The sequence below is a fragment of the Sphaeramia orbicularis genome, chromosome 10, assembly GCF_902148855.1.
Source record: "Sphaeramia orbicularis chromosome 10, fSphaOr1.1, whole genome shotgun sequence".
In the NCBI taxonomy this organism is placed as follows: domain Eukaryota; kingdom Metazoa; phylum Chordata; class Actinopteri; order Kurtiformes; family Apogonidae; genus Sphaeramia; species Sphaeramia orbicularis.
In genome coordinates this window covers 27,438,727-27,457,171 of record NC_043966.1, presented here as the reverse complement: position 1 = coordinate 27,457,171, position 18,445 = coordinate 27,438,727, and the positions used below count along the sequence as shown (strand labels likewise).

The window sequence follows — 18,445 nt, the reverse complement described above, 5'->3', positions numbered from 1 at the left end:
GCTATTCTTTTAAATGTTATTTTATTTTTCAACCAAATATCTGGGGAGAACGTGCAGGTGTTCAATAAGAAGCATTAATGTGACAAGAAATTTAAATCTATGTTTAAAGAACAAATAGAAAATGCAGGATTTTCTTTATTTTGGTTTCTTCGTAAAGATCCAATATTTTAGGTATTTTACAATGAAATGTCACTGTACAGGCGAACGTCAAAGAAAACTGGGTATTTTATTATTGAGAGATGAAGCATTTAAAGGGATTTAAATGATCTGGAATATAAATCGAGTCTAACAGGTCTGTCTTTTGAATTTCCTTTTACAAAGCGTCCATGATAAATAATATTTCTCTTATGAAATACTTTCTTATTGCTGCCAACCTGTTTCGTCTAGACTTATTACCGCATACATTCCACATGTGTCAAATGATACAGACTGAAGATGTGTCACAGGCAGCGAGAGAACAAATGATGCGCATTTTGTGTCTGGTCTGAAAAGTGGTAATGGGCAGCAAGGTCAATTCATCAAACCCTTAGGTGTGTGGAAGTTTTTTTGTTTTTTTCTTTAATCTGACATCATTCGCTACAGAAACGTGTTACCTGTTCACATTAATACAAACCGAGAAAGAAACGAAACAATTACAGACGAGTGACGAGTTCTGAAATATATAAGATGTACGCACACAGTTTAGAAGAACACAGATCTTCAGTGATCCATGATGACATACTTTTCAACACATAAAATACGCATTTCCATAAAGTTATCGCTTGTTCCTAAGTCTTCATTATGTTCATAGAAACCGCAACATCAAACTCTGACTCACTTAGAAGAAAAAGGAGATGCCATTTTTGCCTTATACAGTTTAGAACACGCTGACGCCCGTGGTTATGGGACATCTTGGTTACTGTGCCAAATCGAGGGCCTACTCCCATTAACATTCAATCAGTCATCCCGGTGCCAGCCAATGAAAGGTGGAGAGAGATGGAGGAGGACCGAGCTGCTAGACGGAGCGTTTTGACGCGCTGAGAGGAGGACAGAGCGTCACATCTCTCTAAACGCCCATCAAACTTTCAGCACAGCCTGCAGAGAGGACCCAGTCCTCTGACAGAGGCCTGTTTAAGAAAACAAGGACGCACTGGACCCTGAACACACGGCTGGACGACGATGGAGACACTACTGGCGTTGACTTTTGGAACAGTTTGACCCCGCTGTGCAGCCCCCTGAAAACATTTTCTTCAGTTTTTCGTCCTTTTTGCGACACAGCGACGGGAATGGAGCAAGCACCAAGCGCGCCGAGCCCTCCTCCCAAACCGGCCCACCACGAACCTATCAGCTTCGGCATCGATCAGATCCTGGGAGCCGGAACCGAGCCAGAAAACGGGCGCACGGCAGGAAGACAAAGTGGATCAGATATAAGCAACGGGGACGGTTATTACAGTTTAGGAAGCCCTACCGGGGCCAGCGCGCCCTCCTACACCGCGCTGTCAATCTCGCTCTCCGGTATAATGCCTCCGGTGGAGGCTTCGGGGTCTTACGGGGAGAGCAGGAGTCTGGGAAGCCGGGGAGTGATTCGAGTCCCGGCGCACAGACCCGTGACAGCCCCGGGACCCCCGACCCCGGTTCAGAGCGCTGTCCCTGGGTTTGGTGGGCTGTGCTTCCCCTGGATAGGAAACAGGTTCGCCAAGGACAGAATATCAGGTAGGCCAGCTGTTAGTCTGAGTGGGTTCCCCTGATGAATATTTGATTGTGTGTAAAAGGTTACTGAGTGTTTGTGGACTATTTAAAAACACCTGTGCCGAATAAGAGTAAAGGCTGTTAAAAGTCAACTGAAAGGTCACCACTACAGTCATTTAAAGACAACAAATATATTAACATCCAACTTTAAAAATTAATCTAATCACTATAAAACCACTATATCTGGCACCTGTTTACTAACATTTTATTATTCACGAGTTTTCATTAATGACTTCACTTGGTTTTAAGACTTGGACATAATGTCTGCATAGATAAACAATCACATGGGTCATTTAATTACTGTTAAAAACTGATCAATAAAAAGACTGAATGACTGTCCATCTGAAATTGATCAAAGTAAACCCTAAAATTGATTAAGTTAATAAAATAAATAATGAAGTCAAACAACAACAACAACAACAACAATAACAAGAATAAGAATAAGAATAATACATTTATTATTATTATTATTTATTATTAATAGAATTCTGACCAACATCCTATAAAATGTCTGGTTGTAATGTTTGAATTCCCAGTTTACTGATGTCTTTTCTGTAGATTAATAAACCTTAAAATAAAAATCTGCATATATTTAAAGTTAGACCAACAGACCATCTTTATTCTCTGTAAATAACAATACAGAGACCGAGTGACTTTCATTAAACTCAAACAACTTTTACATTAATTGTTTGTAAATTGTCCTGTTTCCAATGGCCTGGGTGTCTGTTATGATATAATATTTCCATTTCACATTTGGCCTACACAGTCTATAGGAGGAATTATTGTCGTACAGGGCACATACTTATGATGTATGGGCCTGGATTTCCATACAGAGTGAGGAGTGAATTAGTTTGGTGGTGTAGGAATTTCATCATCCACTCACTTGGTCTGTCTGTCTGTCTGTCTGTCTGTCTGTCTGTCTGTCCATGCAGCGGCTCTGGTGCCGTTTGCGGTGACGCGGCGGATAGGACACCCTTACCAAAACCGGACACCTCCCAAACGGAAAAAGCCCCGGACCTCCTTCTCCAGGGTGCAGATCTGTGAGCTGGAGAAGCGCTTCCACCGGCAGAAGTACCTGGCCAGCGCCGAGCGGGCCGCCCTGGCCAAGAGTCTGAAGATGACAGATGCACAGGTCAAAACCTGGTTCCAGAACCGCAGGACCAAGTGGAGGTTGTTCACATATTTTATCATTCCTCTGTTAAAAATCAGAAAATATCACACTTCCACCATAACCCACGACGTGTCAGTTTGTTTTACACGTTCTGTGAAATGCAAACTTTGTTGCATGTGTCTGTCTTTTTACACGGAATCAAAAAGAGTTAAAAATAAATAAATAAATAAATAAAAAATCTAGGACTACAAGACCTTTTAGTTACGATATTTATTTTTATTTGTTAATTTATTTGTCAGTTTTTCTATTTTACATGTGCCACATATATGATAATTGAAGATGCGTCATTCAAAAATAAACACGTAAATAATATTAATATTATTTGCACCCACATATTAGTATATTGAAATGACTTTTTGCCGTGACACTTCTTTATTTTAGGATTTATAGATTTCTTTTTATTCTATAAGATAAGATAAGATAAGATAAGATAAGATAAGATAAGATAAGATAGTTTTATATACCATTTGTACACATTCAGGTACATATAAATTATTATGCAGAGGTCTCAGAGTACAAGTATAAAAAATTAAAAGAAACATTAAACACATCACACATGCACCACATCACTGCACGTTAACGCTATCATTGTAAAAAAAAAAAAAATCCTACTCCTTCTTATCTTCTCTGTTTTATTTTACAATCTTACATAACATCACATTTTATTCATTTATTCGTGTTTCATTTTTCCTCATTTTTCTTTTTTTTTTCCAGGAGACAGACAGCCGAGGAGCGGGAGGCGGAGCGTCAACAGGCCAATCGGCTGATCCTGCAGCTGCAGCAGTCCGCCCTCCAGAAGTCCCTCAGCGAATCAGCCGTGTCGGATCCACTGTGCGCCCATAACTCCTCCCTGTATGCCCTGCAGAACCTCCAACCCTGGGCCGAGGAGAGGGAATAAAGACCAAAACACAAAAGTGACGTCTTCTTCATGAGGTGTCAGACTGTAATCCATGATCATCATTTATTATCCGCGGGAGGATACATACATTAAATTAGCCCCTCACGAGGACAGCATCTTCGGGACTTTCTTTGATTCCATGCAATGGGCAAAAAAAAAAAAAAAAAAAAAAAAAGAAAAAACAAATATAATGTTGGACAAGGCAAAGCTGAGTGGATGGTTGTGGAGCTGGACCTGAAATGATGGTGAGTGATGTTTGAAGCAAAAAGCAGAACATTCTTGGACTAAAATTCTGCAAGACTCAAACCCAAAAATGTGCTGAAACACACAAAAATTGTCACTTTGTCCTTGTCTTCTTCTCTGCTTGTATGTATTCTGTTTATTAGAATAAGAGGGAGAAAAAAAAATTAACTCCCTGGACCTAAAAGAGGTTGTTAGTTTAGCAGCAATATAACTGAGCATTTTGAGAAGGTGTTTTTTTTCCTCTCAATGCAACAATCTTCTTATCCTGCCACAGATTGGTTTTGTTACTCTTAAACAGGGTTGGCTCAGTTTTTTTTTTTGTTTTTTTTTGGAAAAGAGCACCAAACAAATAAAAGGAAGGGCCGTCCTCCAGTGCCAGTTAGACAAAATAACAGAATACACGGCCAATGTGTTTTTAATGATTCTCCTACTCTCTTTTATTAAAATACAAAACAAATGTCTTGCTGAAAGTACAGAAGAAATCTGGTTCTGATGAATGTTTTTCAGCTGTCCTGGTACTTAAACCTTTTCAGATCTCATTTTTTGATTCACTCAGTCCTATTGCACCACCACAATCACCTGTACATACTCAGGTGTGGTGCACCTTACCCCCCAAAATGAACACATTATACATAAACTACTGTAATCAGTAATAATGGAAAAAAAAAACATATGTCAGGATTAGTGGAAAGAGAAGCAGGAAAATATGAAAGAGGCTGTAAGTTGGTAATAAAGGCAGTGATGCATGTTCAGTAATGATGGTGAAGTTTTTTTTTCATATGCACATGCTTTATTTGTGAACCGTGCCTTTTGAATTGAGGCACATCTCTTTTTGTACGTTCATTGTATAGGTGTGTAAATAACAGTATAAACTGTTCTTGTGAACCTTTTGCTTATGCTCTTTATGATGCACCATAAAAATGATTTTAAGGTTTAACATACAATAATTATAAGCTGTAAATATGAAGAAAAAAAAACTTATGGAGCAATAGGAAAAAAAAATACACACAAAAACAAACGATAATTTTGTTTCTTGAAAAGTTTATTGATAAATATAATGGTTTTATACAATATTTCAATACACACATTATTTCATTCTGACAGTTTTGATCTGTCTGTCTGTATGCCTGTCTATCTGTTTGTCTTACTGTCTGTCAGTTCGTTTGAATGTATGTCTGGGTACGTTTGAGATGAGCTGTGACACATCTCACTGAGGAATTTTATTATATTATTGATAGCACAGTGAGTGGGCATGACAGTAAATCATTTATAAATCTTTATTTTTGTCTCGTTCAATCTTCAAAGTGATGGCTCTTGTTTGAAAGATGGCTTCCATTCCTTCAAAATCAGTGAAAAGGTCTTTACTCTCATTTTCCGCCGTGTTATTTGTCTTCCTTTCTGTTCCTTCTTCACTGGGCCTCTACCCGACTCCTCTCTTCTAATTTCTCCCTCACAGTGAAATGTTGGTCATTCTGAGTCAGTGTTTTTAACAGACAGAGTTAAAGACAAAACTCTCCTCTCTAGCCAAAAAAAAAAAAAAAAAAAACACGGTCAGATCAGCTGGACCGGGCTGTCTGGGCTTTTACGACCACAAGATGAAGCTACATGCTTGAATAAATGATAAATATATTCAGGCAAACAGAAATTTTACATCGGGACGCCACACACACATACACATGCACATCCCTCTTCATCTATATGTCAGTTAACCTTAAGTCAGACCAAGTGTACAATGAGTATCTGGTAGAATAATTACAGATATATCCAATTTGACAGAAAGACAGACAGACAGTTAGAGTCAGAAACACACAGGCAGACACAAGTGATTGCAGACAGTATGTTTAAGCCACAAATACAACAGTTAAATATTTACATTTGAGTCGCGGAAACACTGAAACACTGACTGACACCACGGAAACACACACAGTAGGATTTAAGAGGACGTTTAGAGACTGTTGTAAGCTGTCACAAGACGTAAGACTGGCAGGAAATCAGCTTTGCAAACCCCTACAGGTCTGTGTTTGACCGAGGTTCTGTGGATCTGTGTGTCAGCCCAGTCCTGATATGGAAAATGGAGCTCTGCTGTAAGTTTAGTATATTGCCACCAAGTTTTTATGGACCACACTACACACTGAATGTATCGTTTCTGCTGTGCATGCTTAACAATATTGCTCTTTTTGCCACATTGACGGAGAATTTCATGATGAAAACAGAACTCATCATGCTTTCATTTAGTTCAAATGCATTTCATTGATGGTACTATGCTTTTACAAATTCCAGTTCTTCCAATTTGGTTAATTTTTATTGTGAGATCCTTGTAAAATTTGGGCCAAATAATATGTAAGGTTTAGTATTTACAGTATGCCATAAAATACACACCGTCCAAGATGACTGTAACTGCAACACCAGTAACAAGAGTGGGATGTGGAGACACGTAGTAGCAGAGGTAAATGGTCACATAGAGCCCAAATGAAGGTAAAGGGTTGAGTCTTAAGGACTTATCCCGGTTTGTCACCGTGGATTTGTTACATTAAGACCTTCTCCGTACAGTTTTTAATAACCTGTCACTCCCAACGTGACAGCTCTTTATTTTCTGCCACTTTCTAAATGCGTTTCTTTTTTCTCCTGTAGGTTTCTGTTCACTTCTTCTTCTCATCCTTCTCTTCATCCTTTGTTTTTCCTCTTCTGTCTTTCTTTATCCACCCTCTTCGCTGTCGTCTAGATGACATTTTCAAAGAGCTGTAGAGACCTCATGATGTTTTCATCCTGTGTTTGGTAACAAAAAAAAAAAAAAAGGGAAACTGAGAAGATTCTGTGCAAGAAGAAAGCAGTCCAACAATCACTATTTAATTCAGTTTTCAGGCCACTAGGGGGCAGTAAAAACCCGTAAAATGAGGGCAATGTTTTACAGTCTGTGGATATCTCTGCAGAAAAACATTTCTAGGCAGCAAGGGTGGTAATTAATAGGCAATAGAAAATGATGTTTGCAAAGGAGAAAACAGGCAAGCAATCAAGACCCTTTTAAGAGACGAAGTGTAAGTTTTACTTTCCCTTCAAAAGGTCAGAAGGTTAAAGGATAAAACTATACCTCTTGACAAGAAAGGATGAATTCATCAAGAGTGACCACGCCATCTCTGTTTTTGTCCATTTTCTGCAAAGAGAAATGCAATTTATTTTTTGTTACTTTTTCATTTATTCATTAATTCGTTCATTTATTTTGAGCGAGTACACATTTATAACACAAATGACCTTCATGCAACAAAACAATCAACAGAATACATGCAGGTACAATACTTCAAATATATTCATTTGTGCTTGAAAAAAAGTGGGAAGAAGAAAACTTATTTTATCCCACCCCCATTTGTCATCAATAACTTAACATTGTTTCAAGTACTCACTCCCGTCTTTAACCCTTTCATGCATGAATTATAAAAACGTTAGTCAAGATTTTTTTTCCTGAGTGTTTTTATTCCTTTTTAGGCATGAAAAAAATAATGCAATTAAATTTTTTTTCATGAACCTATTTTTCATGGAGTTACAAAAATGTCCACTCAGCTGGACACCATGTGTTTCATTTTTGAAGCAAAAAAACATGCATTTAAAATGCAGTATCAGAAAGTAATACACTGTTTGAAAACTATGAAATAAAAACACTTTTAATGGGACTAATCTGATGTTTTCTCACATTTTAACATACTCTAATACTAGTCATAACTCAGTTCATGGAGATAATATGCAAAAAAAAAAAAAAACTTTGTTTAAGAAAACTGGTAATTACAGTCTAATAACAAATACCACTTGCTATACACTCAAACATGTTACTGCAGATCAGGTTTATCAAGAACAGCAAAGTTACAGTAATGGTATGAATTGCAATGTATGGGATGGTGCTGATGTGGAATTAAAACCAAACCCATGAATATACAAAAGAGCATCTGTAGAATAGTTATCCACTTTAGTGACCACTATGCATGAAAGGGTTAAACTTCAAACCAGGACAATGAACAAATAGGTCTATACCATTACCATTATATTTTAACTCTTAACCAAGCTTGTACAATCATTTTATGTATGAAATTTTCATCACTGCTTAGTCTTAAATCCTCTAACTTTCAGAAAGGTGATGTTTGTGTTGGACATATAAAGCATCTGACCTAATATTTAACTTATACTGTCCCATATTGTGTTATCTTAATGATCTTCTTATTTATTTCAAAGACTCATCTTCACCTGAAAAAAGGCATCAACATGCTGTTTGGGTGCGTCATGTTTTAACACAGGGTATGTGTACTTCCCCATCATGTCATATATCGCTCTGACGATGTCTGTCATCTCCTGTCAAAAGCAACAGAACAAAAACATACAAGTTAAACTGTGATATTAAGCTTTTGACACAAAGTCATGTGTGTGATGCTTAAATATAACACACACCTCTTTGTTGATATAACCATCTCTGTTGATATCATAGAGATTAAACGTCCACTGGAGTTTCTCAGTGACAGTGCCCCTCAGCAGGATGGACAGAGCAGTTACAAAGTCCTGATGGAGGACAAAAATGTCAGATTAACTAAGAAATGAGCTTATCAATGCAATCTAAGTGGGATCTGTTCAAATATATATACTGTATGTATGTATGTATACAGCAAACCTCAAACTTTATGGATCCCGAATGCCCTGTGTCAAATGCATTGAACAGGTAGTGTGCATATGTACTGGCATCTGTCAAAAAGTGAGAAAGATTTTGTCAGTTTTTATATTAGAAGAGCCACAGAAACCTATAACAGCATTTGCAGACACACGCCTCACCTCCATGTGGAAAGAACTGGGAGTAAATTTGTTTAAATGTTTCCTCATTCACAACGCCGCTTGGACACTCCTGCAAAGATAAAAAAGAGCTGTTTAATAGGTAGAATCAAGACAATATTAAATTGGACTGAGAAGGAGGCTTGATCAGGACCTGAATATTGATATTAACCCATAAAGACCCAGTGCTACTTTTATGGCAGTTCCCAAATGAATTTTTCTCTCTATTAAATTTTTAAAGGTGACACGGTGGTGCAGTGGATAGCACTCATGCCTCACAGCAAGAAGGTCCTGGGTTCGATTCCAACACCAGTCGATGTGGAGTTTGCATGTTCTCCCCATGTCTGCGTGGGTTCTCTCCGGGTACTCTGGCTTCCTCCCACCATCCAAAGACATGCACTGATAGGTAAATTGGTTAATCTAAATTACCCATAGGTGTGAATGTGAGAGTGATTGTTTGTCTGTAAATGTCAGCCCTGCGATGAACTGCCGAAATGTCCAGGGTGTACCCCGCCTTCGCGCATAAGTAGCTGGGATAAGCTCCAAGCGACCCCCGTGACCTTAGTGAGGATAAAGCGGGTTCAGATAATGAATGAATAAGTTTTTCTTAAATGATTTATCACCGTTTCTCATAATATTATTCTCTGTATTTTGCATTATTCAGTGGAAATCAGGTATTTTCTTATATTTAACTGATCATGTAAATGTTCAGATTAAAGACCCAAACATACATCAGCAACCAAAACCACACTGATTTAAAATGTTAAATACCTGTTGATCTACTAATCTTATCAATACATGTAAATAATCGGTGTAAAATACAGTTTGTCATCTTTTCATGGTCATCAGATATGACCCATTTGGACGTTCAGAGGCTCCGTAGTTACCGTGGAAACACTGTCATCTTCTACAACATTGCTTCACCAGGAAAACCCATGGAGTTGCATCAGTGACAGTAGTTGAAGACACTTGGTTTATGTTCAGTTAATGATATATTTAACTGATAAATTCACTTTTTCAACAGTTTTCTCAGTTTTTCATATAATAACCCTCAAGTTTAATCTAACCCTTTATGAACATCTATTTGATCATTAAATTAAATATAGGAAAGTAGGTGATTTTCACTTAAAAATGCAAAATACAGAGCATAATATCACTTAAGAAATATTAAAAAATAGAGTTAAAATTCATTTGCAAACTGTCAAAAAAGTAGCACTGGGTCTTTATGGATTAAAATTGAGTGTTATTGTATCAAAAACAAGAAAACTGAAGAATAAGTGACTTTTTCAACAAAGATATCTGAACTCAACGTAAAACCAAGTGTCTCCATCCACTGTCATTTATCAAACTCTGTGGGTTTTACTGGTGAATCAATGCTTCAGAAGATGACAGTGTTTCTGTGTTCACTACGGAGCCTCTGAACGTCCAAATGGGTCATATCTGATGACCATGAAAAGATGGCAAATTCTATTTTACACCAATTATTTACATGTATTGATAGGATTTGTGGATCAGCAGGTATTAAACATTTTAGATCAGTAGATGCTTTTTGGACAGTGGTGGTTGTTTGGGTCTTTATGGGTTAATGTTGACTGATATCATATGAAGAGTCTTAGTGTTTACTGTTTTGCAACGCTATCAAAAGTGCAACATGAATCTTTTACTGCACTGTTAACTTGTCAAACTAGATTCCTGATAGAGTCTATTCCAATACAATGGCATTGCTGACATCATAGAAGTGTCATTTTCCTAATGATGATACGTTGAACTAAATTCCAATAAGCATTACCTCAATTTGCCATCTTATCAGTGTCCTCTCTATGAGCACAGAGACATATAAATTGCTCTTAATGGTTATTTTACTTAAAATTGAGTTCACAATGTGGGCAACTCCTGCAGATAAAATGTGTGACATACTGAGTGAGGACAGATAATATTCATTCTAGTATTATTTAACTTTGTAACTTTATTTAAGAGGCTAACAAGGTTTTATGCTATCATAGAAGGAACAGCCAAACCAAAATGGTACTTTGGAAAGGTAAAAACAAGCCCTTTTTTTTTTATTTTTTTTTTTTATTCTTTTTAATCTTACTTTGAGTTTTTGTCATCCCTCTTTATGACCTCAGTTTAGAGAGAGAGATTATGAATTTTATTAGGAGGCTTTCTTTCTGAATGGGAGATCTGATTAAATGATCAGATGTTAATGTTCCCCTCAAATCTCACTGATCATAAACTTTTCTAGAGTATCGCTGGTTTAAAATGGATTGCACCACAGGCCAGGATGCTTAAAACCTGCAAATATTTAGCCCAAGAATTCAATAAAGTGGTTCAAAATTGTAACAAAAGACATCATTTTAACCCTTAAAGATGCATAACTATTTTTGTGGGGACTTCCAAATGAATTTTTCTCAACATTCATCATTTCCAAAGTGATTTATGAGCATTTACTATAATATTATTCTCTGCATGTTGCATTTTTCAGTGAAAGTGAAGTTTTTCTATATGTAATTCCCCAACCATCAAGACCTCATTTTAGTTTAAGGACCACATACAGTCCAAATTTATCTCAACCTAACCAGACCAGTAAAATAATAGCATAACAACCTATAAGAAATGGCTTGACTGTTAATATCTTCAGTTTATTTTTTGCACAATTCACCTTGTGGGCTGGATTGGACCCTTTGGTTGGCTGGTTTTGAAACCACAGGCCATATACAGTCGGATAATACAGAAAAAATTATTAGACCACCCTTGTTTTCTTCAGTTTCTTGTTCACTTTAATGCCTGGTACAACTAAAGGTACCTTTGTTTGGACAAATATAATGATAACAACAAAAAATAGCTCATAAGAGTTTAATTTCAGAGCTGACATCTAGTCATTTTCCATGGTTTTCTTGATAATAACCAAAATCACCTCAGTTCTTACATCAATAGCTATGGCATTGTACTGCCACAAACAGTGCTTTAAGGCATTCCATGTTTTCTTTTCTGTCTGTTTTAGTCACATGATACACACAGGCATTAGTACTTGATTGCATAACCATTGTTTTTGATGACGTTTGATGGTCTAATAATTTTTTCCACGACTGTATTTGACACCTCTGATCCAGACCATAAAAGCTCAGAGTAAATCAATAGTTATCATATCAGAACAGAGAAAATGGAAGAAAAAGTGACTTTTGCCTCAGAATATATCATTAATTGAATGTAAAAATAGACGTCTACACCCACTGTCATTTGAAAACTACATGGGGTGTAGAAAAAGATTTAGACTTTCACTAAAGAGTCTCTGAATGTCCAAAAACGGCACATCTGATACTGATGAAAAGCAGAGAAAGTGTATTTTACCTGAATTATTTAAATGTATTTATCGGATTAGTGGTTGAAAAGTTACAAAACATTTAAGATCAGAAAATGCTGTTGTGCGTTTGCAGTTGTTCAGGCCTTTGAGGGTTAAAAATGTGTGACAACTGTCATCACTTACGTTCTTGAAGCCTCTGTAAAGCACTTGCAGCTCTCTTTTGCTGAAGTTAGTTTGAGCTTCTAACTGGTCGAGGCCTTCTGGTCGATGGCAGACCATAGTCATCTCCAAGTCATCGTCGGCTTTATCTGCATGAACACATACAGAGGCAACGTTACTTAACTCATACGCAAGAAATGAGAGGAGAAAACAGCCTAGTACTTGAAGGAAATGGGATTTAGGGGAGCGCATAGTGTCTCGGTAAAGTAGTTGCACTCAAGCTTGATCTGAGATTAAAAAAAAAAAAAAAGAGATGATGATATTCATCACAAAAAAGGGGGAGGAGAGGTGAGGATGAGAGATGGAGGTGGTGAGAGGTAGAGGTCAGTCCAACAGCTCCATGGGCCTTCTCTCACCGGCCGTATCATTAACAACTCATTACTCTCCTCGCTGGAGGGGAGGGGAGGAAGGACAAACCACTCTGAGACAACACACACATATACATATACAACAGACTCATACACACACACAGGCTTACACAAAATGCCTGTAGGTGAACGTGACAGCATAAAAGCGAGACATTCTCTTTCCCTCTTTCTCAGGCAGCCATCCACACATTTTCATCAGTGCTCATTCTCCCCTCAGCAATCTTCGCTGTAATAATTATGCACACTGGTATAACTGTGCATAATTTAATAGAACTAGTAATAAAATTCAGAATATGATAAAGTGGTCATAATGTGCAGCAGTAAAGTACTAGACAAAAAAAAGACACCACATATTATTTTAGACTTTGCTGAATAATGTCTGCTTGGTTGTCCATCATAGACCTCCACTTACACTGTTGGGCGGTACTTGAACATACAGCACATGGCAAAGATTTGATATTTGATATATACTATTCTCTTCCCCTAACTTATTAGAAGATTATTGAAAGATGTTGAGATTTAAGTATATGCAAATATGTGTATTTATTTAGTTTGGAAGGAGATATATAACATCACATGACATATAAACAATGTTCAGGCTTTGATTCAGGACATACACATCCATTCTGTTATCTAATATCAGGGAAGATGACTTTTCTGGCTCTGATTTAGCTGCCTCTGTAGTCTCCACTCTGTTTCTGAAGCCCATTATCTGATTCATTACATGCCACACAGTAATTACCTTTCGACACTAAAATTAGACAAGATCATTCATTAATTTTCCTGTTATTTATAGAGAAAAATAGCAAAGAATTATCATTAATCTGCTTTCTTTGATGATTCAGTTTGACAGTCGTGTAGAAGTCTCATTTATTTATTAATTTACCTTTATATAACCAGGAAGTCCCATAGAGGTGTGTATCTTTTGCAAGGGAGACCTGGTTAAGGTAGCTGCCATACAAAATGTACATGTACAAGATATGCAAATGAACAAGTGGTGCCAGGCACAACAAACCCCGCCCCTTGCATGTATTGTAGCTTATTTCTGCATCGATCCAGCTGATGTCATCATGTCTATGTGTGTGATGATGTCAGCATATCAACTGCGTCTATATATGTGCCAAGTCTGAAGTAATTGTAAACAAAATTGATGTTTTTATAGACATGTGAAATTTCACCCATTATAAGTAAATGGAGAAAAAAAAGATTTTAAAAATTCATTAAAAAAATTGAACTTTGACCTACTTTTCCCAAAATGTAACCACGTCTATTCTGGGTCACTACCAATCTATAAACCCATTTTGGTATGAATTCAACCAGTAGTTTTGCTGCTGGAGTGTTAACAAACAATCAAATTAACAAATAAACAAACAATGGATATAATGGTGATTTAATGAAATCACGCTAAAATTTGACATCAACCTACAACTTACAGCAAATGTTTGTTAGTTCCAAATATTGATTTTTGATCTCCTTGATTACTAATAGCCTAAGCTGGTTAGGTATGAACCCTTAAAAAACTTAGGTCAGTCCCTTAGTCATAGTGTTGCACATAGCGCGGTACCAATGATTCATTTGTAAATGGTTAAATGTGTATATTCCAACACCAGTGCTGTTGTGCATGTTCTGTTTGTAAGAGCTTAGGCTACATTTTGGTGTCCAATACTGTGATCGAGCACATTTAACTCACTGATTGAAATTATTGATGAACTCATTGCTCACAACTGCTTCCTTCGAACTCCATATTTCATGAAGTGATCGGTGTTCTCTCATATAATTTGAGTAGGAAGGTGTTAGAATGGAAGCTGGTAAAGTCACAGTGTCCAGTACAGATAGAACATGTGATCTACAGCTTCTATCAGGGCAAATGTTATGATCATCTTTAATTTAATGTCACAGACCTCAACCTTTATCCTTTATAACCTTGGCACAGCCAGAATTTGAAGCATCAACAGTTTTGCAATAGAAACATTTCTGTGCCATGACAGTTTGTACCTCATAAAACTTCATTAGACCTTTATATTTCTGTTCAATGGTTTTTATTCACTTAATGAATCATAAGTACAAGGCAGGCATTTTCACAGGGCCTCATAGCCACTCTTCCTGTTTGTATCATCATTATGTCCTTCACACTTTGGGAACACATACTGTGATGTGGTTTGAACAGCTGATGTAAATATATCGACCAAATGCTGCACTATAGATGTCTATTTTTAAAACGTATGTGTTTAGACTCTACAAAACAGAACACAGCTAATTAGCTCCACCACTCTTTCATTTGTCCATCCGTTGGCCTTCTTCTCAGGGGGATTACACAAAAACCTTTGCATTGATTTTTTAAAAACCTGTTGAAAAGGTAGGACACAGACTGAAGATGAACCCATTAGATCAGGGGTCTCAAACGTGCGGCCAGGGGGCCAAAACCAGGCCGTCAAAAGGTCCAATCTGGCCTGTGGGATGAATTTGCACAGTGCAAAAATTACACTGAAGATATTAACAATCAAGGGTGTCAGACTCATTTTATTTCAGGTTCCACATACAGACCAATATGATCTAAAGTAAAATAATAGTATAACAACCAATAGGTAATGACAAGTCCATTCTCCTAGGTTCAACTGGACTAGTTTTGCTCTTCTGAAGCCAAACTAGTCCAGTTGAACCTCAAAGAACTACCAAGAAGAACAATGACCTGGGCAAATGAGAAACTAAATGAGAAATTGTTCTTATTTTAGTTTCAAACTCCAAATTTTTAACAATATTATCCTTGTTACCAAATGTTTGTGTAACATTATGCGTAATGCACATGTATAAATGATAAGTTGAGACATTATATTGTTAAAACTGCACTTATTTTTCTTACAAATTTCATTTTTTTTTCAGGTTATTCACATGTTTTTTGTTAAAGGATAGTTTGTAAATGTAAATATTTTCATAATTTTATGGGTTTTTTTTTTTTGCACTTAAACAGAGAAAAAGTTGTCATTATTCATAGGTTATATTACTTTACTAGTCCGGCCCACTTGAGATCAAATTGGGCTGAATGCAGCCCCTGAAAGTAATGAGTTTGACACCCCTGCCTTAGATTTTAGAGCAGGTCCATAAAAACAGACAGGAGGCTTGAAGTGTTGTTCACCATTTTTAACACTGGAAACCCCCAAGCTAATCTTAAACTTAGAGTAGTATCAGTGATATTAGAGTAAACTGACCACCAGCTGATGCCAACTAGGTCCACTGTTAGTGACTTAATGTGCTTTAACCCTTGAAGACCTAAAACTATTTTTGTGATGACTTCTAAATGAAGTTTTCTCTAACCTTCCCTGAGTACATTTTGCATTTTATCATGAAAGTCAGATGTTTCTTCTATATTTAATTCACTGACCATCCTGACGTCCACAAAAGCTCAGAGTGAATATATAGGTTATATTAGAACACAGAAAAAAGTAGAAAAAGTCATACTACAGGGGCTTTTATTGGTGTATCAGTGTTGCAGAAAATGATAGTTTTTCGCATGTCTGAAAAAGGCAAAGGAAAAGCTGAGAAACTGCATTTTACCTGAATTATTTAGATGTACTGAGAGGATTTATGGTTAAGAAGTAAACTTAGTATGCTTTGGTCAGGTCTTTGAGGGCTAATTATATTGTTGTATAAAAAGTGGGGTGAATTATTAGCCTTGATGCAGGTCTGTGAAGTTAATTGCTCCCAGTTATTTGAGTACACTATTACAATATGGCTACCTGTATTGCTTTAACTGTTCTGAGTTGCCTGTCAGTTTCTCCTTTATGTGTCTTTCCCCTTGCTCACGTGCACACAGAACCGTAAAGTTCACATGCTTACACCGGCGGTTCACTCTTTGTCAGTGACACGTTAAGGTGGAGGTTCAGAGTCATGCCCATGGTGAGGTTATTCCCATCTGATTCCCAGCTGTCCTCAGGTATAAATTCACTCTCTCTAACACAACAATGACAAAACCACACACCACCTCCACAAAGTCTGTCATGCTATGAATGCAGATGGCTGATCAAAATGTTGTGGGCTGTTTTTACTTTCCATTACCTGCACGGTGAATGATTCATGCACCTATACCACCTATAAAACTAACCACATTTTCCTTGAAAGGCTTCAAAACTCTATTGTCCATGAGTGCACTATCACAGTCATCGTCACACTCCACGCTTACGTGAAGAACTGCCACCATACACACTGTCCAATTTCAGAAATACCATTTGCACTGTGAAGCCTATTAGAGAAATAAAAGGCACAGCAGTGTTTAGGACTGAATCTTAGAGCAATATTTATTTAGCAACAAAACATCTAACAGAGCTGCACCCAGAGGATCCTATGAAGTAACTCCTATAATTCACTCAATGTACAAGCACATAACGCTAAAAGTTTATTCATATGTGAGAGAAACAATTTGTGGGAGGTTTTAAATTGATTTCTATACCTGAGAGTAAAAACAAAAGAGAAAATTCTTGTTTTTGCTGTTGTTTTTCTCAACTGCCTAACGTATGAAGAGAAAGGGGAATCCAGTATTAGGCATTATTTATTCATCCCACCTCCACTGTAGCTGAGAATGCACTGGTATAAAAGAAATGCATTTACAAAACATCAATGGCATATGTATTTTCATGTAGCTGTGAGTACTGATGCCTCTATTGTAACTTATTATTAAAATAATAAAGTCTTTTTTTATTTGTTTATAGCTGTGATATATTCAGACACAATCACTTTAATATCATTTGTGACATTAAATGGGATCAATACAGCAATATGTAAGAAATTAAGCAACTATATGGTAGAACTATCTCTAAAAATAACAAAAAAAACTACATATTCTGCTAAGTATTACAACAGCTTTCCTGCATCTAACACTTTTCACAAGTTTACTGTTTTTTTAAGTTTCTAAGACAGCAGCAGGTGAGTAAATATAGCTGAAATCCCACATATTTTCATTCACACATGAATAATTCAGCAAAACTATTTTGTGATTTCTGCTGCTGGAGTTACTGGACTACAGTACAAGTAACTGGAACACTGACTCACCCTCTACAGTGATGACTCCCAGTAGGTGCAGCATTTTGACGGCCCCACAGCACAGAAGAATGATGGCTATAGTTTGCAGGCTGTTTTCACTGTGCTCCTCTTTTTCAGTTTCCATTATTATTATTATTTATTTCTCCTGTCCCCTGGCCTTGTTAACTTTTACACATACACCATCCAGATGCACAAAAACAGACTTATTCCATACTTGAAAACCTGGACTTGTTTTGTTTCTCCATGCAAAACTAAGCTTATAATAAAATCCCTCACAATATATTCCTCCCCGTACCTACAAACTCTCCATCTGGCTTTATTCTGAGTGAGTCCAGCACTCACCTGCCCCTCTCTATCTCTGTCTTTTTATCCCCCTGTCTCTGTTTTCCCTGGGGCATCTCCCTCTCTTCTCCTGACCTTCGCTCCATTCCACCAACCCCCCCCTTCCCCACATACATCTTCCCCCTTTTCCCCCTGTTTTTCTGTTTCTCTCTCTCTCTCTCTCTCTCTCTCTCTCTGTGCCACCCCTACTCTGTTAACGTCACCATGTCCTTCACTCTGGGAACAGAGCTGTAACTTGAGGGTCCAACCCGTGCATACATACTGTAACAATGATAAACTCACCTTCTGCTGTTGGACCATATGTGTACTTATTTGTGTGTGTATGTGTACGTGAGCGG

General features: G+C 37.2%; 2 protein-coding genes across 2 annotated transcripts in view; one reads left to right on the top strand and one right to left on the bottom strand.

Moving 5' to 3' along the window:
• The first annotated feature begins 1,265 nt into the window (after positions 1–1,265).
• On the top strand, positions 1,266–3,797 carry tlx3a (T cell leukemia homeobox 3a). The gene is made up of 3 exons (XM_030144812.1): positions 1,266–1,692; positions 2,661–2,898; positions 3,614–3,797. Exons 1-3 carry the CDS (start codon positions 1,266–1,268, stop codon positions 3,795–3,797), a joined length of 849 nt encoding a protein of 282 aa, XP_030000672.1.
• A 1,267-nt stretch (positions 3,798–5,064) lies between these two features.
• kcnip1a (Kv channel interacting protein 1 a) overlaps positions 5,065–18,445 on the bottom strand; it is a 54,465-nt gene continuing 41,084 nt past the window's right edge. Inside the window, exons 2-8 of the mRNA XM_030144813.1 lie at positions 12,328–12,452; positions 8,847–8,916; positions 8,689–8,759; positions 8,472–8,579; positions 8,271–8,375; positions 7,129–7,191; positions 5,065–6,806 (exon numbers count right to left, since the gene is read on the bottom strand). Coding sequence (XP_030000673.1) covers positions 6,759–6,806; positions 7,129–7,191; positions 8,271–8,375; positions 8,472–8,579; positions 8,689–8,759; positions 8,847–8,916; positions 12,328–12,452 — 590 coding nt within the window. The 3' untranslated portion in view covers positions 5,065–6,758. The remainder of the gene's footprint in view (positions 6,807–7,128; positions 7,192–8,270; positions 8,376–8,471; positions 8,580–8,688; positions 8,760–8,846; positions 8,917–12,327; positions 12,453–18,445) is intronic.

Bases quoted from the DNA above. Each gene is read 5' to 3' on its own strand.
- tlx3a (XM_030144812.1), top strand. From the start codon at position 1,266: ATGGAGCAAGCACCAAGCGCGCCGAGCCCTCCTCCCAAACCGGCCCAC. The intron at 1,693-2,660 runs GTAGGCCAGCTG...CTGTCCATGCAG, and splicing joins CGCCAAGGACAGAATATCAG to CGGCTCTGGTGCCGTTTGCG. The intron at 2,899-3,613 runs GTTGTTCACATA...TTTTTTTTCCAG, and splicing joins AACCGCAGGACCAAGTGGAG to GAGACAGACAGCCGAGGAGC.